General features: G+C 43.6%; 1 protein-coding gene across 1 annotated transcript; it reads right to left on the bottom strand.

The window, feature by feature from the left end:
- Window positions 1–1,917: 1,917 nt before the first annotated feature.
- Window positions 1,918–24,374, bottom strand: LOC110549531 (sodium-dependent glucose transporter 1C). The gene is made up of 4 exons (XM_060373540.1): window positions 24,242–24,374; window positions 9,356–9,524; window positions 8,256–8,372; window positions 1,918–6,831 (listed from the first exon to the last, which is right to left on the bottom strand). The coding sequence occupies exons 2-4, from the start codon at window positions 9,519–9,521 to the stop codon at window positions 5,903–5,905; spliced, it is 1,212 nt and encodes a 403-aa protein (XP_060229523.1). The 5' UTR covers window positions 9,522–9,524; window positions 24,242–24,374; the 3' UTR covers window positions 1,918–5,902.
- Window positions 24,375–25,827: the final 1,453 nt, after the last annotated feature.

A 25,827-nucleotide genomic window follows, 5' to 3' on the forward strand; every position in this document is an offset into this window, starting at 1 on the left:
GTGAAGGGAGACACTACTCATTTTGTCGGAACCCAGAGTAAGGGTGAAACACCCAAGAGGTAAAATATGAAGAGATTCTTGGCTAATTTCTGAAGGAGAGATGTCGAGCTCACTCTTAAAAATAAGACAACTGATGACCCAAGAGTCTAAGTTTAATGCAAGTATTTGTGAACTTTTAATAATTATAAATGTATTTATATCATATGTCACAATATTCTACTCAAGCTGTTGTACAAAGCCATATAAACAATGAATGCAATTATATGTTGATGTAATAACTTCACAAGCACACTCCTGCTCTTTACCTGTGTTAGGTCTGAAACCCAAGACAAAGCTCATGCAGTAACTATGGCAACCTCCCCAGCTCGGCCAGCATCCCTCAGTACCTGTGGTCCTTCTAGCACTTCTCACCTCGCCCGTGAACCCAAACTTCTCTCTCCCAGGGGCTGGGCTTCTGCCCCCCCCCAACCCAACCCCTGCCTTAGTCAGCAGCTCCTCCTTTGCTCTTTCTCCCATCTCTCCTCTTGTGGTCAGGTTTAGTCGGGCAAGCCATGTTCAGCCTGGACTCTGCCTGCTTTCTCCCTTAAATCTAAAATAAAAACCATTTCCATAGTTTAGAGTTAGTTACGTCTTCCTCCTTTTACTTCATTTTTTTTTTCTTTCAAAGAGGAGATAAAACTACAATTGATTAGGTGGAAATAGTCACAGTTGATTGGAGTGCCTGAGCAGGAGGTCAGGGGGCAGAGCCTGGAACTGCTGGTGTTTTGGCAGAACCTCCAGCAGCCAAACCCACCTTTCTCCCTGCTGAGCAAGCAGCAAACAGGGCCTCTCTCAGTCCCAGCTTGTCCTCTAGAGGGAGCACACAGTAAAATCACCCACAGAGAGCACAGCTCTACCAGCCTGTCAGTTAGCCTCTGCCCAGCAGGGGTTCCTGTTGTCTGAATTTGTGTGGCTCCTCAGCTCTGCCTGAGCTTACACCAACTGAGCTTAAAGGTCAGTGCTCAGGTCCCGCTGCGACAGTGAGTGGCCATGTCAGTGTACAGTGCTGGGCAGAGGTGATCTGGGGACACTGCAAGGCAATTCTTCAGCAGTCGAGGTTAAAATCCACAGAACCCAAGGTTTATTTCTAGCCCTGGGGACAAGAGGACACTGCAATCATGTTTTTGCTGGGTCCTTTCTGGTCCTGGAGCTGATGGGTTCTTGAGGGTCAGAAGCAGATGGCACTTTGCCCCCCTTCAGGATCGCTAAACACTTGTCATATCCCAGGCCAGAGAAAAGTACTTTGCACCCCAGGATAAAACAAACAAGCACAGCGGTATCTATTTCTGATCTAAGCCTCCCTCCCCCATCCCCCATCCCCCCCACCCCCACCCCCCCGCCAAAGAAACCTAAGAAGCTTCCCATAAACTTTGGACTGTAGCAAGAGCAGCTCTCTCTGTGGCTTTTGCTGTACTGAAAGTTAATTATGGCCCCCGGCAACATGATCATCATTCAAGCTCCTTCATTTTTCTACCACACATGCAATCGCGCAAACTTCAGAAACTTCGGTAATTTCATATTTTCTTCTAAACACAAGTATGTTCTTACCTCAATTCTTGTCTCTTCTGGCTGCTTCTTTTGTTCTCTGAATGTTATCTGGGTGTGGTGGCTCAAACCTGAAACACCAGCACCCAGGAGACTGAAGCAGGAGGCCTGCCATGAGTTAGGACCAGTCTGAGCTACGTAGTGAGTATGAGGCCGCCTGGAGCTACACAGTAAGACCTTGCTTATAAATAATAAATGAATCAATAAATAAACAAATAAATAACAATATTAAGGAAGCAGATGCTAAAGAGAGAATGTCCAACTTAAGGAATTAGTACTATAGCCTAAGGCCCCAGGACTTTAGGAAAAGCAATAAATTGAGAAAAGACATGGTGTTTTTTGTTTGTTTTATTCTTTTCTCATACAATGCATTCTGATCCAGCCTTGAGCAGAGGTACTTTCTTTTCTTTTCTCTTTCTTTCCATTTTTCAAGACATTTTACTGTGTAACCCTGGCTGTCTTGGAACTTGATTTGTAGACCAGGCTGGCCTTGAACTCACAGAGATCATCCTACCTTATTCCCCAAGTGTTGTTTTTAATAAAATCTCAAACACTCAATTTTACCAATAAAGATGCTGGATGTGCCAGATGCTGGGGTGAAAGCTTGCTAGCTCAGAGAGGCAGAGAAAGCACCCAGAAAGCTGACTTTTCTCCTCAGCCAATGTCCCAAAAAGAGAAGGGTACATCCTTCCCCACGCCGTCTCCAAAAACCTCTCACATTGAATGTCCCTCCCTTCTACTTCCTGTGCACTCATCCCCCTGACTTCCTCTTACTCTCTATGTTTTTTTTCCGATGTTCATTCCCTGTCAACTGGTTGCTTGCTCTGCCTCTTGACCTATGGTTGACTTTATTTAATTCCAGCAGGAGCAGGAGGCTCTCGGATTAAAGGTGTGTGCTAGGCCTGAGCCACACCACAACTAGAAACAGGTTTTTCCAGTAAACACACTCCAGAAGCTCACAGTGTGATCAAATATCCTGCAACACTCAAGTGCTGGGATTGAAGGCATGCACCACCACACCCAGTGATGCTTTCACTTTCAAAGAGGAAAGGACACTACAAAAAGAGCAAGAACCTTTTACCCATCCACCCTCTCCAGAGCTGTTAGGAACTGCTTGGCGGTAGGCATATAGTTAGAGGATGTGGTGAAGAAAGGTGCTAGGCATCACTTGAACCAAAGACTTATTCAGAAGCAATTTATAGAGACAAGAGAAGACAAACGCACTGTGATCAGGTTGGAATGGAATGTCATTCACAAGAAAACTTGGGAAGAAGTAAATGAGATCACTCCTTAATTCTACTAATAAAGAATAGCATGCATAAGTTTCTGTCATAATTACTATGAAGTAGCCTTTCTCCTCTCTTACTGTGGCCATCACTCCGCCCTCTCATTGTTACTTTGGTTTCCCAAGTACTTCAAACTTGGGGAGGCAGAGCTTTGGATAATGGGCAACACAAGTGTTCCAGATGCTAGACAGACTGCCTCACTGTAAATGAAAGTCACCAAATGTTCACAGTGTTTATAATGTGATTATTACTTAAAAACAGCGAAAATCAAATACAGAAACAGAAAGGCCCAGGCCTATGATGTCTTACTGAGGGCTCAAAAAATCTGTCTACAGCTCTCATATTGACTGCAAGAGTACAAGGTACCTACAGATCTCTGAAAACCCGCTATATACAAATTCACCCTCCCACTAAGGTAGTGCAACAAAGTGTCACTGATCACATCTGAACACAAGTAGACACAAATTCCCTCTACTGTCAAAAGTCAGAACAAATTGTCTACAAATCCTATCTGAACACAGGCAAAAATTCATGTATTAAGAAATAGCCAGCCTGAAGTTAGCTCCCAGGGACTCAGAAGGCTGTGGAAAGAGGATTGGTTGAGTCCCAAAGTTTAAGACAAGGCTAAAAGGATGTGGTGGTAAGACCACCTCATTTGAGATGGTAAGACCTCATCACAAAATAAATAAGTAGGTTTTCCCCTAAAATTGTTAAAAATAGTATAATGTCCAGAACTGAAGTAGTTACTGTTTTTTTAAACTAATATAAAACACCAAATATAAATCATATTATCTTTACTCTGTATACAGAAGCCAGCTGTCAATTATAATCTGTCATGATATTAAACGATCACTGACTACAAAACATATTCTGCTTCAGGCATACTTAAAGTGTGAAGGAAAGCCACACCTTCAGATCCATGAAGTGTAGCAGCAAAAAATGCACTCTTTAGGAAACCAACGGGCATATGAACAGTAAGTGTATCAAACTGGTACACAGCGTAGTCAGTAGCACCTTCTCAGGGTCTTTCTATCTCACTCTTCATTTGAAAGGAATATCGGCTGTTCCAGCAGATATCCCCAACAAACTCGGCTGGGACAGCATCTCATTTTCATCCCTAGAATCATAGCTCAGGGGATGAGACAGGCAGCACCATATTAAGATCCTCAGCTTAGACCCAAAGGGCAGTGTCGAGTCTTGCAGACAGCGCTCACAAAAAAACATCGCAAAATCTCTTTATAGATATAGGAAAATAAGCCACTTAACATTCTTTAATCCAACTGACCAGGGAAAGAAAACATCTGTCCACACCCAAATAGAGTCTTTCGTGAAACTATTCTCTCCAGTTTCACTGCTGAATATGGACAGCCTGATCGTTGGCTCAGCAAATCCATTGTCTTCCGCAACGGTCGATCTATATGAACACTACCCAACTTTTCAAACAGGAATGAATTCTTTGAAAGTTAGAGACCAAAAAATACTGCCCCAATGACTCCTGCCAAAACAGGAGCCTCACCACAAGAAATTAAGAGTCCAAGACCATAAAGTACTCATACAACACTCCGGGAACTACAGAACGTTTCAAAACATCTTAGCATTTCCTACACATTGACCTCAGGACCTAAATCCCAGAGACCACTGAAACTTCGGGGATGATCTTCTCTGACTGACCTATTTAGAAGTGTGGCTTCAAGGAAATCAGGTAGTTCCCAGTGCTAGAGTGCTTGCCTGGCCCATATAGAGTCCTGCATTTAACCCCTCACTTTGAAATAAGGAGTTAATAAGAACTTTGTCTTCTCCGAGTATTAGTTCCTTTGTCCTGGTGTCTGACAAGTTGGTTGCTACAGCTTACATGTGAAATGACACCCCCTCCTCCATGACTCATCGGCTTCAACACTAGGTGCCTGGCTGGGGGGAGCATACTGTTTTAAAGGATTGTGGAACCTTTAGGGAGTGGGGTTCCTCTGGAGGAAGTGGGGCTCCTCTGGAGGAGGTGGAGCTCCTCTGGAGGAGGTGGAGCTCCTTTGGAGGAAGTAGAGCTCCTCTGGAGGAGGTGGAGCTCCTCTGGAGGAAGTAGAACTCCTCTGGAGGAAGTGGGGTTCCTCTGGAGGAGGTGGAGCTCCTTTGGAGGAAGTAGAGATCCTCTGGAGGAAGTAGACTCTTCTGGAAGAAGTGGGCTCCTCTGCAGGAAGTGGGCTCCTCTGGAGGAAGTGGGCTCCTCTGGAGGAAGTGCATTGCTAGAGGCAATGTTCATAACTCTTGATGCTTAGGCACCTGTGATGTCATCATTTGTCACTGCCCACAAGGGCCCCAGGATAAAAGAACCCCGCCTCTTACTCTCTCTCTCTCTCTCTGCTTTTGTTTCTCTGTTGGGGCACCCCTCCCCCATTTCTGTCCCTCTGTCTCTCTCTGTCTCTTATCCTCATGGCTCACTCAGCCCCTAACTCTCTCCTGCTTCCCTTCCCCCAAATAACTATCTTCCATACCACACCTGTCATATGCACAGAGTATTTTTAAAAATATCATAACAGGCAGAGCTTGAGATTTTGTACCTGGCCACATTTTTGGCCCCCTCTCGGCTTCTTCTTCTGCAAGGATGTGAAGGTTCCCACCCCACACTCCTGATCCAGGAACCTTCTTGTAAACAGGTCCACCCCTCCATGATAGACTGCATGCACAGACCATGAGGCAAAATTAGCCCTTCTTTGGCTTCTTGTCAAGTATTGGTCACAGTTACAGTAAAAACAAACAAACAAACAAACAAACAAACACAGCACTTCACAGAAGGATTAACCTACTGTTAATCTAAATCAAATGGGTTTGAGAGGAATTGGTGAGAACACCAACTGTGGGCTCCATGCAAATGTTTCTAGACAGCTAATACAGACTGCCTCCTTGCCTTGTTCAAGGTCTTCAAAGTCCATTCTACTCCAGTTTTCTGCATCTTCCCATTCATTCCTTTCTTTATGGGCCAAAATTAGAGGACAATGTGTTCTGACCACCTGAGATGTTTTCTTTTCATTGCATCACCATCACAGAGGTAGGGTGGCTAATTTATACATCACAGGAAACAAAACAGCAGTGCAGATGGCTGACCCCAGACATGTGTACAGGATTACTGGCAGATCTGGGTAGTGTCCCTGGAGAATCCCAATCACTGCAGGAATGGCCATTTCTCCCAGGGTACCACCAATGACAAAGAATGCTGCAGATTTCCCACTTATGCTGGTGTACTGCTCAATCCAAGAAACTCCACTGGGAAATGTGGTTGCCATTGAGGCTCCATACACAGACGTTGCAATCCAGAGGCAAAGAGGGCTCTTATCAAAAAGCACCAGAAAGAAAGATGAGGCCAGGCTGCCAATGTTGCTCAGCACGATCATGGTTCCAGGCTGTAAGAGTGTTGCAAAGAAGATGGCCAGGCCCCTGCAGGCTGCAAAGGTGCCCCAGAAGATGGAGTTCAAGCCAGCTGCCTCACTTTCTTCCATGCCAACGTGGGTGGTGGCGAAGGAGAATACATAAGAGCCGTAGGTCACCTCGGCTCCCACGTAAAAGAAGAAGAAGAGGAAGAGGAGGCAGAGCAGGGCCCAGTGATATTTGGCCTTTCGAGCTACCTGAGCAGATGCTGTGGATTTTTTCTGCTTTGAGTGTTTCTTACAAAACAGACCAAAGAGAAAGACAGAAACGACTAAAACATAGGTGCCGATGGAAGCATATGTCCACAGGAGAGTCAGGTCATCAGGTACCGCAAACGCAGAGTCTGAGGCGGCTTCAGAGGATTGGTTCAGCATTAGAGGGTCAAAGTCGGACTCGGTGTGGTTCTGAGCAGATGCTGCTGTGCCCCAGGCCAGTTTAGCCAGCAGGGGCGCCAGGACAGCACCCAAGGCGAAACTGAAGTGCAAGGCCTGCATATGGGGGGCTCCTTTGTCCCCCCAAAGAATCAAGATGAGGACATTTGCACCTGCCAATGACACATGAAGAATGTCATTTGCTAGACACAGTAACTTAATAAAAAACAAAAACAAAAAAAACCAACCAAACAACAACAACAAAAACAAACCAGAGGCGGAGAAACAACCCAGTGGTGAAGAGCAGAGGACCGGAACTGAGTTCCCAGCACCTGAGTCTGGGGTTCACAAGTCTCTATAAGTCCAGTTCCCAGTGGAATCAGCAACCTCTTTCTGAACACCCCCATTCATGTGCACATACCCACACACAGACACAAACACATGCACATAATAAAAAATAATAGAAATCTAAAGAATCCTATAAAAACACACACAAAAAATGCTTCATTGCCATCAGAAACTGGATGAACAGGCATTGCAAGGGTGAGCATGAGAAATGCTCTAAGTTCTTTAGCATGGGCTGTGAGGTGATTCTTCGGTTCAAGCTCTCTAATGCATCTCCCGGAACTATGTATGCATTGTAGTGTCTCGTATGCATGACCTACAGAATGGTGATCACTGACTTCCAGGAACATTTGCAAAGCTTTTTACAAAATGGTGGAATTACCACACCGGGGAATAATATCTATCCATGTACTTGTTATCATGTATTGCAAATTTTTATAATATGTTTAATAAATATGTTTTCAAACTAACAAATATATTGCAAGTTTTTAGCTTTATGTACTTGGAGTTGGCAGCCACTAAAGATTATTCATGGGTAAAACACCCAGTTTCCTGTTACAGGAAACAAGATTATCTGTTGGAAGGGGAGTTCCTGCTCTCTGAACAGGTCCAAGGTGAGAAAGCATCAAGTCTGTGGCTCTTTTTAAAAATCAGACAGACACGCAATTCCACCCTATTATTGTCAACTAAATGAAGTCTAAAGCCTAAGCTATTTCCACCTCCAGCGTAATAGCACCAGGAATAGAAAGCTGGAACCAGGGTGAACAAAAACCACGTACATCGTTTGACAGGTTATCGAAAACACGAGGACACATACAAACTTCTGACATAAACTAAGAAAAGTTGCTCACAACGAAGGCTTCTCTGAACTCAAAAATGGGCGTGTTTTAAGCTGGATGGCTTTTTCTATGCTTTTATAGCCCAATTTCGGTTCATCCTAATTCTTATTTTAGTGTGATCAAATTCTATCTCCAAATGAAAGCCTACACTGTGATTACCCACAGGGAAGGGGTCTTTTCGCGTTTTGATACTGCAAATCAATGCTCTTTCACAGGGAAATATAGTCTAGTTCGCTTAACCAGTAGTTGTTCAAAACTGGTGCCCTGGTTGGCACGCAGCGCAGCTGCTAAAGGGCGGGGTTAAATAAGTGAACTATCGCCATCTCAGTGAGCCCGTGTCATTTCACGAGGCTTGCTGGTGAGGGTGGTGTTTTATCCACTTTCCCCAGAACTAACAGGGGAGACATACTAACCTGTATCCAGGGCGCCAAAGGAGGCGCCAAATACAGACATCATGGCAATCAGTAGAGCTGCTGTCTTGCAGAAAGGAATAAGATAGAGACCAGTTGTGGTAGCCAGCATTGACATTCCTGAGAAGAAGGGTGGAAAACGTCGGTTAGAGAAACAGGAGTCACACAGGGTCAAGGCAATGCCTTAAAGGCAACACCGAAAGCACGGCCAAGTTAAAACTGGGTAATTTGAGGATTTATAAAAATGGGTTATTTCATGTAAATCTTATATTATCTTTATAGGTTATAAGATACAGATATTTATTGGGTGTGGTGGTGCATGCCTTTAATTCCAGAATTTGGGGAGGAGAGGCAGGTAGATCTATGTGAAATTTGAGGCCAATTTGGTCTATGCACCAAATTCTAGGATAGCCATGGCTACATAGAGAGACCTGCCTGAAAAATATATGTGTGTGTGTATGTATCTGTATACCATTCTAATACTATTCAAAAGTTATAAAAGCTCAACAATTTTTCTAACAAATGAGATAAACTGAAATTTTTGAAAGGCTTGACATTTTTAAACTAATGGAATTTTAGGATCTGAGGTAACAAAAAGGCAAAAAGGCAAAACAAACAAACAAACAAACAAACAAACAAACAGAAAACTGATGTTGACCTCTGACCTCTACATGTCCGTCCTTCCCCTCCCCCAACTAAAATTAAATAATAAAAAATACTTTAAATAAATTAGTGTAGCAGGTAGGAAGGGAGGTACAAGGTCCTGGTAGAGCACGAACTAAAAGAATCAGGCCTTGAGCTTGATTCTCAAAAGATCCTCTCACCCAAAATTACACACACACACACACACACACACACACACACACACACATTCTTTGAGCTTACTTTGGAAATCAGCGCTATTGTTTAGTTATTCATCAACAATTCTAGAGAGTGTTAAGTTTCAAACCCAGGCCCAATAGCCAAGGGCTGGGCTGCCCTTCCCCCAGAGGTTCTTCCCTGTAGAATCCACACACCACCCATTTCTGTGGTCGAGTCGGAATTAAGGCTGCGCTTTGCATGCTTGGGGTCAAGTTTGTAAACAAAAGTTGATGCTCACTTACCCAAAAGTAGGAAATGATTCATGCAGTCGAAAAGCACCCCACCGACCACAGAACCGCACAGGTAGCCGAGGGCGCGGCCCACGAATATTTCGGAAAGGCTGCTGATGTTCCGGTTCACGTTTTTTGCCAGGTCAGGAAATGTGGGTCCTAGTATGGCAACAGTCATACCCTGAAATTAAAAAGAGAGACAGAGAGAGAAAGATTTACTTGCAAACAAGATAATATACATTTCCTTTTTTATCTACTACAAGAAAGTCAGGGTGGGTTACAAAGCAGAGAATTATTTAAGGCCCGTTCACAGTAAGCAAACATTTTACAATGATGATACTACTATTACCAGAGCCATAGACCCTGGTTGATTTCTCTCATTTCAAAGTTCTTTCCTCCCCCCAAAAATTTATTTAATTCTTTAAGAAAATATTAAATATTGATTTACTTTTATTTTATATTCGTGGGTGTTTTACATGTATGGCTACCACCATGGGCAGTGTACAAGGAAGCAGAAATAGGGCATCAGATGGATGGTTGTTAGCCACCATGGGGATGCTAGGAATCGAACCCAGGTCCTCTGGAAGAAAAGCCAGTGTTCTTAACTGCTAAGTCATCTCTGCAGCCAAAGTGATTGAATTCTTGTGGCTGTTTTGACTTCAATAAAAGTTAATAAGGTAAAGATGAAGAGTTTAAGTTAGCCTGGGTATAGTTAGCCTGAGTATAACTCCATTTTGAAATAAAGAGCCATCTTGACCGGGAGCTGAATTCAGGTACCAGGAAATATCACAGAATGTACACCTGACAGAAAACAAAGTTAACTCTCCTAGCAACAGCCTCCAGGAAATGTCACAGAATAAATATTTCATAGAAAATAGAGACAATCTCCCTGGCAAATAATCAATGAGAATCGGGTGGGAAAAAGTCTCCCCAATGTTTCAGATATAGTTTAGAAAAATAGCCATTGTGATTATATGCTTTAGCCATTGTGATTATATGCCTTAGCCATTGTGACTGTGTGCCTTAGAAAAGGTCACCCTGCCCTGCTAAACTTCACCCAATTCTGTAACGCCAAGGCTTGTGCCCCCCTGCTTGCTGCCATGGAAACCCCCTGCTCACAGACTTTCCCTTTAAAAATCCTGTTCACTCAGAGCTCGGGGTCCCACTTCTCTATTGCTGTGTCAGTGCGACTTGGGTCCCGAGTTCGATTGCTCTCGTAATAAAGCTCTCTTGCAATTGCATCAAGTCGTCTCCTGGTGGTCTCTGAGGGCCTCGTGAACCTGGCATTACAAAGATATAACTCAGTGATAGAGCGCTTGCTGTGATGGAGGTTTTGGTTTCTTTGTAAACTCACTTATGTTACATAGCTATGTTTTTGTCTTAATCCCAAATATGGGATTTCAGTTTGAGCTTTAGTTTGTCCACAGCTGTTAATTGCCTCCTGCTGCACAGAGAGGAGCGTCGCCTGGGGCTCTGAGGATATAAATGAGAGCCCAGAAAGAGAAGGTGGGGCGTGTGGCAGTTTGGAGAGCAGTTTGGAGCAGGCAGACAGAGGCTTAAGGCGCAGAGGCTTGGAGGAGACCGCTTGCTGCATTTGCTGTCGATGGAGATTGGTATAGCCCCCCAAAACCCATCAACCCTAAACAGCCAGGAGAAGTAATCTCTCCCCACTAATCTTCTCTCTCCTATGTAAGGTTGGGAGGTTGGAAGAGAAGCAGAGGCTTAACCACCCCAAACAGTTTTAAAAATGAGCGCTGCAGCTTGCCAGCCATGTTCAAGTCTACACGGGATGTCTAGCATGGTGATATTCAGAACGACAATATGGGTGGCGATGTGGCTCAGTTGTAGTGTGCTTGCCTAATGCCCACAAAGCCTGGGCTCACTTCCCAGCACTGAACAAAGCATCAGGAATTCAAGGTCATCCTCAGATACATAGTAAGTTCAAGTCTAGCCTGGGCTACATGAGACCTTGTTTCAAAAGAACAAACAAATAAATAATAAACAAAACAAATTTATTAAATATGCATTTATCATAAATTTGAAATATATTCAAATATACATTTGAAATATATTCCAATATACATCTGAAATAGTTTTCTATATTTTGAGATATGTTAAAGTCACTAACATGAGAATTTATATGTCAAAAATTTAAGTTGTCAAAGTGTTTTCATTTAAAATTTTCATTTTCTATTTTCAATTTTTGTGTACGTGTGTGTGCACATGCCTGTGCCGTGTGTTTGAAGTTCGAAGAAGGCCCAAAGAAGGCTTCAGATTTCCTGGAATGAGAGTTCTGGACAATTTCCAGTCACCTGATGTAGGTTCTGGTAGTGAGTCGACAATCCTCTGGAAGAACAGCAAGGAATCTTAATCACTGAGACACCTTCCAGACCTGGTTCCATTTCTTATATTATTAGAACGGTGTCTTTCTGGTGCGTATGAGGTTCTACACATACAGAATACACAGGGGCTAAGTCAGCTGAGCCTCCTCAAATCTTCACTCTCCTTCGAAGAAACTTTCAGCCATCAGAAGCACGGAATGTGGGTCAGCCTTCCTTGCAAAATGTTACAGGCAAGGTTCAGCAGGACTTTGGCAATGACGCTGGTCTATAGCCACCTTGGTATGTGACAAAGTAACCTAAGCTAATGTGCCGACACTTTGTAACTGTGTGAGCTCTCTCTCATAACACGTGGCCAGTCTCATGGGCTGCGTAACATGTGGCTATGTCCACATAAGAGTAAGTCTAAGCAGAGCCAGTCACAGCTACTTCTGTCTGTCTGTAAATCTTCTTTTCCCCTGCTGCTGGCGAGGGTTGTCTACTTCCGTTGGCTTCAGGAGCTGTCCAATTCATAAATCATGTTTTTGCTCAAATGAACTCTTGCTAAATCAGACCTCTTGACATCAGACGGGTGATGGGGACTAGACCTCCATTGATCATGACAGCACCAAATACTCAAACAATCATACTGACCAGAGTCTCCTGAGCCCCAACATCTCGCACAAGAGCCAGGGTCGTGAACAGGTTTCACCTTTTATCGGAATGATGTAGATGTGTGTATTGAGCTCTTGACTGCAGGGCCCTCAGAAAGATCCTTTAAAAAAAGTCTAAGGAGGAGTCTGAGTCTGTTTCCTGAGACATCCCGTAACTTCATTAACAAACATTATAGGCCCAGAACCCATGTACTTTGTGGAAAATGAGTTAACCCTCTTAGTGGAGTCCTAGGGTCCACCATAGGCATATAGTGGACAAAATGGAAACGCTTTACTTGCTTGTCCACTTGGGAGGAGCATTGGAAAAGTAGGCCTCCAAAGGATTGTTTTTATGTTTGTTTGTTGTTTGTTTTTGTTTTTTAAGACAGGGTGCAGCCCTGGCTGTCCTGGAACTCACTCTGTAGACCAGGCTGTGGGATTGAAGGTGTGTGTCATCACTGCCCAACAAACATTTTTGTTTGTTTGTTTGTTTGTTTGTTTTGATGGAATTCATTATTTAATTGGTACACAGAGACATCTAAAAGCTCAAATGTATCAAAGAACTTTGCACAGGTCTCAGGAGAAAAAACATGTATTTTTCACAAATAGTAGTTAAAGGTTACAGTGACGTAGGCAGGAAATTTTGTTCGGTTGGTGAGGAAGACAACTTAGTAGATAGTGTTTGGGCTTTGGAATCCTGGGGATTGGACCCAAGACCTTAAACATGCCAGTCTACCACTGAGCTACCCAAGACCTTGGATCCATATATCTATGCTCTAACACATTAGTGAGTTTTGCATATTTTATCTGGAATGTGTCCAGACTTATTTCTTTCTTTATTCTTTTTTTTTTTTTTAATTTAGGTTTTTTGAGACAGGGTTTCTCTGTGAAATAGCCCCAACTGTCCTGGAACTCACTCTGTAGACCAAGCTGGTCTTGAACTCACAGAGATCTCTCTACCTCTGCCTCCCGAGTACAGGGACTAAAGGTGTGCGCCACCTCGGCTCTGCTCAGACTTTTTAAATGAAAACACTAATATCTGTTGCTTATAGGTTGAAGTATTTCTGTATGTATTTGTATGTCTAATATCATTGCACATGACTATATCGCTAAATTAAATTTAATTTTTTTCTTTAATTAATTTATTTTTATTTTATGAACATTGATGTTTTGCCTGCATGTATATCTGCATGAGGGTGTCAGATCTTGGAGTTATAGACAGTTATGAACTGACATACGCATGCTGTGATTTGAACCTGGGTCCTCCGGAAGAGCAGTCAGTGCTCTTAACAACAGAGCCATCTCTCCAGCCCCTAATTAAAAAAAAAAACAACAACAACATTTTATTTCAGAAGGTAGTGCCTGGACCCAAAGAGATGGCCCAGCAGTTAATAGTCCTTGTTGCTCTTGCAAAAGATTTAGGTTTGGTTCCTGACACTCACATAGTAGCTCAGAGACATCTGTAAATCCAGTTGCAGGAGATCTAACGCCTTCTGACTCCACAGGCACCGTGCATGTATGCAGTGTGCATACAGGTGTGGACTAAGCACTAGTGCACCAAAAATAAAATAAATGATTCTAAAAGAAAAATAGTATTACAAATAAAGTCTCCAAAAAAAAATAAGAAAGCACTTGACTACATTCCTTTTGTTTTTATGTACTCTAGTTAATAAAAGAGAATTTTGTTTGTTTGATTTTTGAGGCAGGGTTTCTCAGTGTGGCCTTGATTGTTCTGCATTTCCTCTGTAGACCAGGCTGGCCTCGAACTCACAGATATCCACCTGCCTCTGCCTCTCAAGTGCTGGGAATAAATGCAGGTGCCACCCGGCTAAAACAAAATTTTAAGTTTTTTTTTTATTATTATTATTCTTTTTTTATTTTTTATTTTTTATAATTTTAAGTTTTTTTAAAAAAATAGTTTTTATATTTTTATACAGTTTTCAGAAATAAATATAATACATATCCACAACCTTTTCTCCTTTGGGCTACTACAAATCAAACTTAATTCATTGTATAAATATTTTTCAGCAAGAAAAATAGCTTCTGGCCTCTAGTAACCTGATACCTCATGTTAGTCAGCATTTCAAGCTCAGTTGTTGGAACTGAGTTAAACAGACATAAAAATCGCTGTAAAAGATTTTCCTTCTGTGCCAGAATATGTCACCATTCTCACTATCAAGAATGTGCACTTTGGTGACCGGAGAGATGGCTTAGTGGTTAAAACTACTGGCTGCTCTCCCAGAGGACCCAGGTTCAGTTTCCAGCACCCACACGGCAGCTCACAACTGTCTATAATTCTAATCCAGCCACGCATGTGGTGTGCAGACATACATACATGCAGGCAAAACACTGATACACATTTTTTTTAAAGAAATGTACACTTAGGGATAAGAGAAATCTGTACAAATAAGTTAAACCTAGAGCTAGCGAAAAAAAAAAAAAAAAGGAGGAGAGGGAGGATGGAGAGAGTTGGGAGTACCAAAGGACTACTGATAAATTTTTACCTCTTCTGTGGTTTCTTACGACAGAGACCGAAGATTGTTGGGACTATCAGTGAACACATCTGTACCACATTGGCAGGTCATCCTAAGTGCACATGCTTCTTTTAGGAGTTGTGTTCAATAAATTTAGCAGTCTACGCATGACTGGCATAAAACTGACAAGGGTACCTTTACTTTCATTGGTTGAAACTAAGGTCAATACGGGGTTAAAATTCTAAAACACGAAAATAAGATTACTAGGAAGAAGAAGCCCTATGCAATTATACAAGGAGCTGAGCCTTTTGTAAGTGCAGTGGTTTTAGTGAGAATGGTCCCCAAAGTCTAATATGTTTGACAACTTGGCGTCCAGTTGGTGGAACTCTTTGGGAAGGTTAGGAGGCGTGGCCTTGTTGGAGTTGTGTCGCCGGGGGTGGGCTTTGAGGTCTCGGAATCCTACAGAACTCTCAGTTAGCTTTCTCTCCCTCTGTCTTGTGGTTGTTGTCTCATCATGTATGTTTCCAGCGATTGCTATAGTGCCATGCCTGCCTGCTGACATGCTCCCCACCATGACAAAGGGTCATGCACTCTAACCCTTTGGAACTGTGAGCCTCAAATTAAAATTTTTTTTCTTTTTATAAGTTGCTATGGTCATAATGTTTTATTACAGCAATAGAAAAGTAACTACAGTAAAGGTTCGTACAAGGGAGTGGATTATTGCTGTCACGGGCTTGACGGTGCTGGTCTTCTGAGGGATGTGGAAGACTGGGGCTTTAGACTAGGAAAGCTGTTGGATGTTGTGAGTGAGGTTTGGAAGACAGAGACAGTGGTGCTGACGGCAATGTGGACTATGGAGGCCCACCTCAAGAGGGTTCATAGGAGAACAATAATAGCAACTGGGCTATATATCATTCTCGGAAAATTTTGGCAAAAAAACGTAGCTATTTTTGCTCTTGCCCTAAGAACCTACGTGAGGCTAAATTAAAAAGTTATGTGTAGAAGAAATCTCTTGTGTATTGTATGGATGCAACACCTGTCAATTAAAAAAATCCTATGCCTATAGATGAGGCAGAAGATAAAAGGTGAGACATCCAGCAGGCAGAAGGGGGATAGAGCCAGGCATGCAAGATTCAGCCAGCAAGATGTGAAGAGGAAAGGCACATGGCATCTGAGCCCAGGTAACCAGTCACATGGAAGAATGTAAATTAGTATAAATGAGTTCTTTTAAGTTATGAGCTAGTCAGAGCAGAGCCTAGCTATATGGCTTAGGTATTTGTAAAATAATAATTGAATCTCATGTGTCATTATTCTGAGAACTTGGAGAAGGGAAGAGAAATCTCCCACAACAATTATGGGCTAATTTTGTTGGCAGAAAAGATTTCAAGACAGCTTTACTATTGACTCGTTACTAGTTATTTGCAATTAAAATAACCAAATAACTTTTATGCAGATCTTGCTTTAAAAAGAGCAAGAAAGGGTATACAGAATATAGAAAATATACAGTTTTGGGAGAAAAGGAGCATCAGGAAATTTAATTTTGGAGCCAAGGCTTGTGCTGAAAGAGCTAAGAAGAAGCCTGATGTGAAATGGAATAAAGGAAGCAGTGCTTTCAGGGGAAAAGCACTCCACCCAGCTAAGCTTCCAGCTTATAAAAATGAAAGCTTATGCAGCAAAGGAAAGCTTATGCAAATGCAGTTCAATGAGGGCCCAGGTTCCAGAATGCAGCAGCTTTGGCCACATAAATCTGGAAAGACACAGGACTAAAGGTGCTGTGGAATCTTCCTCTGCCATTAATTAAAGCTGCTGAAGCCAGCCAGGTGGTAGGGGACTCCCTATGTGGAAGCCCAGAGAGGCCATTGCATGAAGCTGTGGAAAACGAAACCTGGGTTGTATTGGAGACTCTAGGATGTTAGAGATGCCAGAGCTATGGGATGTCTTCCAAGGAGAGCTTCAGACAGGGAGTGGAACCAGCCCAAGAGAGAGAAGTACACTGTAGTCAACAAAGCTGAAAGGACAGAACCATCTAAGGTCTTTGGCACTGGACATAGAATTATAGGGTTTGGAGTTTGCCCTGCTGGGTTTTGGTCTTGCTTTAGTCTGGTGTTTCCTCACTATGCCCCTATTATTTTCTTTTGGAATGGTAATGTGTATTCTGTGCCATTATATGGTGGAAATACTTGATCTGCTTTTTGATTTTGCCATTAAGATACTGCCTTGAGTCTTAGAAGAGACTTTGGACTTTCTTTTTTTCTTTCTGTTTAAAAAAGATTTGTTTATTATGTATACAATGTTCTGTCTGCATGTATACCTGTACTCTAGAAGAGAGCATCAGATCTCATTATAGATGGCTGTGAGCCACCATGTGGTTGCTAGGAATTGAACTTAGGACCTCTGGAAGAGCAGCCAGTGCTCTTAACCTCTGAGCTATCTTTCCAGCCCCCTCCCTTAAAAAAAAGATTTATGTATTTATTGTTTATATATTATTTATATATAGTTATAGAATATATTTATAAATATATAATTATATAAAATATATTATATAATATATTGTTTATATATTATTTATTGTTTTGCCTGCATGTGTGCCTGTATACCAGAAAAGGGCACCAGATTTCATTATATATGATTATAAGCCAACATATGGTTTCTGGGACATGAACTCAGGATCTTTGGAAGAACAACCAATTCTCTTAACCTCTGAGCCATCTTTCCAGGCCCCAAGACATTAGACTTTCAAAGTATGTTGAGACTGTGAAAGACCATGGGGTCTTTTGAAGTTGGAATAGATGCATCATGTATTATAATATTCTCACAAATCTATGGGGGTCAGAGGGTGAAATGTAGTGTTTAAACTCATATGCTTGGAATACTTGGTTCTCAGTTAGTGGAACTGTTTGGGAAGGATTGGGAGGTGTGGCCTTATTTAGAGAGGTATGTCACTGGAAGTGAGCTTAGAAATTGTAAAAGCCCTCACCATTCCCTTTCATGCTCTTTCTCTCTTTTCTCTCTCATAGCAGCATGGCCTGGTGCTTTGTATTAATTATTAATTATCTTGCTCCCCACCCCCACAGATTCTTACTGTTTTGCAAACAATCCCCCCCACCCCAAAATGATGTTTTTGTTACCTTGCCTCCTGATTGGCTAAATAAATCTTCCTACACCTGGGCAGGGCAAAGGTGAGGTGGGCAGAGCTAAGGTTGGAGAGCTTTGGGGACAGGAGGGGATCACGGGAAGGAGGAGAGAGGTGGAGGAAAAAGGAGGAAGCACAGATGCTGTGGGATAGAAAAAGAACCATGAGGGCCATGGGAAGGACTCCAAGAATGGTGTGGAAAGGAATGGCCCAAATGAAGAATATAAATAAGCAAGTATTTGGGGATTATGGATGGAAAGTTGTCCAGATAGAAACTGTTAAAGCAGATGGCATGGGATAGGGGCTGGGAGATAATGAGATAGCATAAGTGGAATTATCTGCCCACCCCAAGGTGAAACAAGGCAAACTCAAACCTAACAGGTGTCTGTGTCTTTATTGATTATGGTAGTGGCTTGATATACTGTAATAATTATAGGGCAAACAATAAGCTTTATTCATATGGACTTTTAAAATTACCACAACTCTCTCTTTCTCTCTCTGCAATGTGGCTGTTGTCTCAACCCGTAATATCTCAGACATGCTTCAGTGCCATGCCTGCCTGTCTGCTGCCGTGCTTCCTGCCATGACGGTTGTAGCCCTCTGAAACTGTAAAAACCCAAACAAAGTCTTTAATTTATAAGTTATCTTGGTCATAGTCATGGCAGTAGAAGAGTCACCAAGACAGTGAGGAGAGTGGCAAAGTGGCAAGATGAATCCCCTTTTGTCTTAAAGCAGGACTGTTGCCGTAAGCTAAGAGCAACATGGCCAAAGTAGGATGGGCGAGACTATTACAGGAAATCTGCAGAAGAGGAATTTGTGAAAAGAGTTTTTGTGTGGTCAAGCTGGCTGAGAGAAGAAGAAGAACTGTTTGGAAGCTTTCCCAGAGATTGAGCTAAGGCTCACTGTGAAACTAGAACTGGTCTTCTTGTTTTCCAGGTACACAGGTGCTCAGTGGGACGAGTGATGGATTTGTTTTGTTATTGTTTCATTTGACGTAGTTGGCCCAAGAAGCAAATATTCGCAGGAAATGAACAAGATCACTTCCTGTCTGTATTTGTGACATTTTAAAAATCACTTAAGGAAACGGAGTCCTCTTGACTAACAGATCTAAGATTATCCCCCAGTCACGTGATTTTTAAGATTTAGTCTGAAGTGCTAATATCACTTTAAATGAAGATTAAATGAAATATCATTGCTCACTATGGACTGTAACTTTATCTTGATCAAATGCGTTAAACTTTTGATATTTTTATGACCTTCCTCAAATTAAATTATGTTCTTCTTTAGCTTGGATTAATTTGGGTCTTTCAGAAAGCCCCTTAAACTTTTTAAAAACCATGATCTATATTCCTTGAAATAGCGAAATAGTAAATTAATTTGGTAAATTTGATAACTAACATGGTTAGCGCGGTCAAACACATAATGTTAAAATCTCTTTGAATTTCATGTGTCAATGCGTTAACATTTCAGAAATTATATGAGATTCATAGATACATAATGCTCCTAAGATACCACTATCAGTCACAATTTTGATAGTTATCTTTAAGTGTATATAAGAGTCTGGAACAATGCCCACATGTATAGTCCTAAATAATCGGGAGGCTGAGGCAGGAGGGAGTTCCGGCCAATGCGGAGGACGTAGCTACAACTCATCTTGTGTTTTGAGAAATTGTGTGTAGCAAAAACATCCAACTTTTCTTGTTGAGTGCTTTTGCAGTGAGTTTTCATCAGATGTCAGATCATGGTCATTTTATGTTGCAGGATATTTGATCCCACTGCGAACCTGGAGATTGTGTAGTTTACTAGAAAAAACCCGTTTCTAGTTGTGATGTGACTCAGCCCTAGCACACACGTTTAGTCCAAGAGCTTTCTGCTTTAACAGTTTTAAATAAAGTGGGTCATAGGTTAAAAGGTAGAGCAAGAAACCAGTTGACAGAGTGAACATGGGGGAAAAAAAACAGAGAATGAGAGAAAGTCAAGAGGATGGATAGAGAGGCACACAGGAAGCAGAAGGGAGGGCGGGAGGGCATTGAGTTTGAAGTGTTTTTTTTTTTTTGTTTTTTTTTTTTAGATGTGTGGAGAAAGGTTCCCTTTGCCTTTTTCTTCCTTTAGGACGTTGGCTGAGGAGGAAGGTCAGCTGGGTGCTTTCTCTGCCTCTCTGAGCTAGCAGGCCTTCACCCCAGCATTTGGCTCCTGAGTCTTTTTATTGGTAAAACCTACCAACTGAGATTTTGTTAAAAAACAAAGTCAGCTGTTTGCTCTGTATCAGTTCACGGTTGATATTCATGGAAAGATTCTAAGTACAGAGTTCTGGTAATTCGAAGGACATTCCACTGAATGGCCAAGGCTTATTCTAGTGAAGAATAATTCTAGTGAAGAAACAAAATGGCTCATAAGTGTGAAGCACAAGAACTATGTACAAAGAAAATAACTTGGCAGGTTTTCATTCTAAGCCAGCCAGTAGTGACAATCAGCCAGTAACAGATCAGCTGTGCAATCTCAGTGCACTCCACAAGATGGACCCAAATCAAACACTTAAGACAATCGAGTAACTAAGCGCTTTCAGGCACCTGAAACGGAACCGCTGAACTGGTGTTAAGGCTGTAAAGCCATTGCCAAGCAAGGGCTCAGGGATGGTTTGGATGGCTGCCTGGGGCTACTGTGTCTTCAGAGCTTCCATCAGCAAAAGCGCTGCACTCCAAGACTCATCATGGAAGAGCTGAAATGACTCAAATGGTGACAAATGTTGATGGGTGGCTGTTTTATAAAAATTGCACAAAAGGCTCATTGCTGGTGTTTGGTTAGTCACACCCATGGTTTTGTTAGGACAGTAAAAACCTCAAGTAGTACTGTCACAACTCCAGGGTGATTTGAACACTTTTGGGTTCATCTGCTTGCCACTTTCAGGTGCTTATCTTCTAGATGGGAGCTTTTGTATACAGAACAGCCAGTGCTATCAATAGTTAAAATGACTAAAAATGTGTTTTCTTCTTGGGACATCCCCCCCCCCCAAATCTCCAGCAACGTCAATAATTGTTTCACTTCACAAATGTCACAAACACAGTAGCTTCAAGCCAAGCTCCTGGACTACCAGATTGCCTGTCAATGGCGTTACCAGTTGGTGGCGATTGGATCTGCTCCCACAGGAAAGCACAGATTTATTAGGCCTTGTGACATAACCACTGCAAGGCAGCACCCCTGGTGATAGCACCCCAAGCAACTCCCACTTCGTTCAAATGAAGTGTGACGTGACTCAGTAGTTAAGGCGAAAGCATATTCACTAGGTCAAAGAAACCCCTTGCGACCTACTGATGGTGGCCTGAACTTCTATAACCTGCATCCTGAACAATAGTGTCTTAGAAACAACAGCATGGAGAGGCTCCCTCTGACTCTGCTGGAAGGTATCACACCAGTACTGGCTCTGGTATTACAGAACATGAGAGCCCTCAGGTCTAGACTGACAGTTCTCAAGACTTTTGAAACTCTACCTCCGTTGGGGACCTCACAGCAAACCTGGCCAGGAATGTTTCTCCCGAGAAGCAGAGACATCCTCGGTAGGGACAGCTTAACTCGCGGATCGAGAATGATCTGTTACTGCAAAAACGTTTTTTTCTTTCCCCACCAGCAGCCATTTCCATCCCTTCCATTTTCTTACAGGGAGATAGAAGAACCACGGAGGCCACACCAAGGCTAAAGGCATGCGACAACAGCAGCAGCAGCAGCAACGGTCACCGAAACAGCGACAAAAACCCAGCAGCTGTTGGGCTTGTGAGCTAATCGATGCCTCCAACTCAGGAAACACTGCCGCCACGGCCAGCGTTGCTCCATGCTTCCAACCCATCACCGTGAGACTCCAGAGGAAGAGGGGAAAGATCTCTCGCATCAGCTGGCCATCACTGCTCTGTCCTCCTACCCTCACTGGGCATACAGCCCAACTCTCCTGCTCTGTAGTTAATAATATAACCACTGGCTTGATGGGAAGCTTGTTTGAGTGGTGTCTGAGAGGGGGTGGCTTTGAGTACACAGGTCACATGATCTAAATGGCCACTGAATTCAGGAAGGTCTTTTTCTACTAAGCGGCCTTAGGCAACTCGACTTCAGGCTGAGGGATCACAAAAATGTTTTTCACTAGACCATGCTCAAGAGCTATACAAACTCAGGAGTGAATGAATTTAACTGCGTTCTGCTCAAATGCCCACAGGTGGCCATGTTTTCCAGTCCCCAAGGCCCAAGACTGATCTATGGAGAGTTCATAATAGAATAATAACCTATGCAGCCTCTCTGCTCATTTACAACTTGCTTATTTGACCTGGCTCTTTCTTGCCTTCTGAATAGTTTTTCTTAAAGTTTTTATATCTCCCACAATCATGCCAAAGTGGCCAATATCCAAAATTAGTTCCCACCACGCAGTAAACAAGTGAGCTTCCACTGAAAAGAAGTCTTAACAGGACTCCTGGACTGGACTCCCTCTGGGTATTAGGGGCATTGTTGCATGGTATTTGAGGCAAAGATTTAAGTTTGGGGACACTTTGTGTGTTTCGGTAAACCAAATCTTCCTGTTCAGAAGGGGAGGGGGGACAAACACTCTCAGAAAGATAGATGAGGGTGCATTAATGAGTGCAGAAAATTTTTAGCTTTGACCGTGTTTGTGGGCTGGTGTGTGGTGCTGAGTAAGACACAATGTCGTATCTAACTTTCTCTCCTTTCTCTCGACTTTTACTACTACCAAAGAGTAGTGAAGCCGAGTGTGGTGGTAAACATCTATAATCCCAGCACTCAGAAGGCAGAGGTGGGTGGATCTCTGAGTTCAAGGCCAGCCTGGTCTATGTAGTAAGTTCCAAATCAGCCAGAGCCACATAGTAAGACTCTGCAGTTGAAAAAAAAAAAGTCATGAAGAGTGTAGCTGAGATGCTGGGCATAGCTCAGCTGGGAGAGCATGCGTGGTAAATGGACAAGGCCCTGGGTTCAGCTCACAGCAGTAACAACAGCAAAAATAGCTGATGGTGCTGTTGCTGAGAATGCCTTAAGAAACCTTCTCCGAGGAAAGGAAGACATCACGTCTGTGGGAGCAGGAACAGCTCAGCTGTCTACAGACATCCAGAGTGGCGGTGGCAAGCCTGGCCGCCCTTAGACTTTCTTGTCACCGTAGCAAAGTGTGTCCCTAGCCTCCTGTGACGTGTTACCAGGCCAACCACAAAGGGACTTTAAGTCAGTGGACTCCATAGCCCACTGTGGTCCTTAGTCACGTCAGAACCAAAACAAACAAAAAAAAAAAAAAATTGAGCAATAGCAGGAAATAGGAAACTTAGAACTCTTTTTAATGCAATGTTTAGGTTGTTTGATTCTGCTCAGCTTGGTTCACAGAGACAGCCATAAGGACTGTACTGAGATTCATAGCCTTATTTTCTTCATAGCACCGTGTGATCTCTCAGGGTGTCATAGCCCCTATAGAGACATAAACAAGGCTGGCCATGGTGTGGACCTATAGTTGTAGTACACAAGAGGCTGAGGCAGGAGAATCCAGAGTTTGAAACCAGCTTAGGCTATATAGCAAGAGTCTCCCCACCCACCCCCACACGGGGGAAGGGTCATAACCGTTCCTGTTCTGGCATTCTTTGTCGTTTAAACAGGAAATAAGAACACGAAGAAAGCACAGCTGTACAACGAGTGGAGAGTCTGTTCGGATCAATCAGTGGATCGATTGACACAAAAGCTTTCCAGCACTTAAAATTTCAGAAAGTAGCTTTCTCTTGGGGGAATCCAACCTCCCAACTCCCCCAGATCACATTCACCAAGTAACGCGGAAAATTCCGTGTTTACCCAGGGATTGGCAAAAGGCACTTCCAATGTGACATTTTGCTCTAAGAAAATGTTTCAGGCTCTTCAGGGTTGATTTCTATAGAATCATGGGCAGAGTAAGACACGTTCGGGTTCTGCCATTAAAACATCTCTGTGACCAAGAAAAAGCAGCTTTCCTCTTGGGCCTATTTCCTATTTGCAAAACCGAGTGGATGGCCACCCGAAGGAGGAATCGCCAGAAAAGTCAGTTTATTGTGTAGTAAGTCACAGTCGGGAGCGCAGTGGCTACAGACCCGGGCAGTGCTAGGAAAGTTTTCTGCAGTTAGAAAGCAGCACAATCAATTCAGAGCTGGACAGCAACCCTCCGTGATTAAAGCAGCGCCCGTGAGAGTGGAGGAGCCTGAAATGCCCAGAGTCACAGACCGTGCAGGCAGCGAAGGCGAGAGTCCAGCTGGAAAGGGCAGGACCCCCGCAGCAGGCTCGAACCCCGGCCTGCGAGGAGACGCAGCCTCAGCTCTCACCAGCCCCAGGAAGGCGGCGTACAGGACCGCGGTGGAGAACCAGCGCAGCGCGCTCCCGGCCCGGCAGGCCACCGCCTTCTGGTCATTCTGCGCTGGGGTCTCGGTCTGGAGGAGGCGCTGCCCAGCAGCCGCGGCCCCGCACCGTCGGAACTCCACTTCCAGCTCCAGCTTGGCCGCTCCAGGCTGCTCGTCTTGCCGCTGCCCCTGGCCGGCTCTTCGGTAGATCCCTCCGGAGCTCTGTGCTCGCGTCCTTCCAAGCCCTGGAGGCTCCGCCTAGTGGCACCTTCCTCCAGTAACCTTTCTGAATCAGGCCAAGGAAAGTTGGACTTCGAACGCGCCTGTGTTGCAAGAGGAAGACACCCAAGCCTCATCTTGAGCAAGCCTGTGCCGTCACGTGATGAAAAAGAGAGCTCCAGCCAGCAAGGGTGGCAGTCTCCTGCTGGAAGCGAACGTGGTTTCCCGGGTGATCGCGGGTGACCACTTCGGCGGCTCACCTAGCAGGATCACCGACGCCAGCTTGACTGACGGGTGCCGCGCGGCGGAGGAATTGGGAAGTGCAGCTTCAGAACGGAAGATGCTAAAAATTGGCAGGAGGGACTTTAATTTCAGCAGGAGGATGGCTAGCTGGGGGTCAACACGGATTACATAGACAGACACTGTCTCAAGAAAAAAAAAAAAGGCAAAAAGGTGTAAAGCTCGTAGGTGCCTGCGTCTCTCCAAGCCCTGCTCCTGCTAAGGGGCTGTAAAAGCTACCATCATAGCCACCCTGCTGACATCCAGGGCACTCCGGACCCTCTGCCCTGGGTCCAGGGGAAGAAAAAAAAAATACCCAAAACCCAGCATGTGCACAGTGAACTAAGTTAGTGCAGAGAGCAACCGAGGAGTTGAAACAGGAGAGCAAAGCAGCGCTTCCTTCTCTCACTGCAGCTGAGACAGCCGAGGCCGGCAGAATCCAGCATGAAATGGAGTGAATGAGCACCCTAGAAAAAGCGAAAAGTACTATCACTAAATTCTGGGGGGAGGGGGGAAGATTTCACATGCCAAATGCTAATGACAGTACAAGACCCCGGAGAGGACAGCAAGAAATCGTGGAAACATTTTGAGGCTCTTTACCACCCAGCTCCCCAGCCCAAGACGTTTTACTTTCAAGACCCACAGATCTTGACCTCAGTCAACTCCTTTTAAAACCTCTAGTTCTAAACCAGCTCCTTGTGTACTGGGGCGGATGAAAGCACTCTTGAATTTCTGGATTTAGAACGACCTCTAAGCCTTTCTTGTAAGCTGGCAGTTGAAAAAGGCGGAGTAAAAATGCTGCTATCCGAAACGGACTGAAAGAAATTCTCTAAGAGAAGATGAGATAAAGTACATTGTCAAGACTTGTGTTGTGCACTGATCAGCTGTTGCTGCTTCTAACCCACACGACATCGGCTGTGGCATTTCAAATATGGACCCAACGGCTGGCTGACGTCAGAGGACAGGCCTGTTGTAGAGGCAACTTGATCAGCAGATTAATAGGAATGCAACTCTGAGAAAGAAAAACAATGGGCTGGGGATGACCGCATATTCCATTAGCATTCTTGCTGCTT

The sequence above is a fragment of the Meriones unguiculatus genome, chromosome 20 (assembly GCF_030254825.1).
Source record: "Meriones unguiculatus strain TT.TT164.6M chromosome 20, Bangor_MerUng_6.1, whole genome shotgun sequence".
NCBI lineage: Eukaryota > Metazoa > Chordata > Mammalia > Rodentia > Muridae > Meriones > Meriones unguiculatus.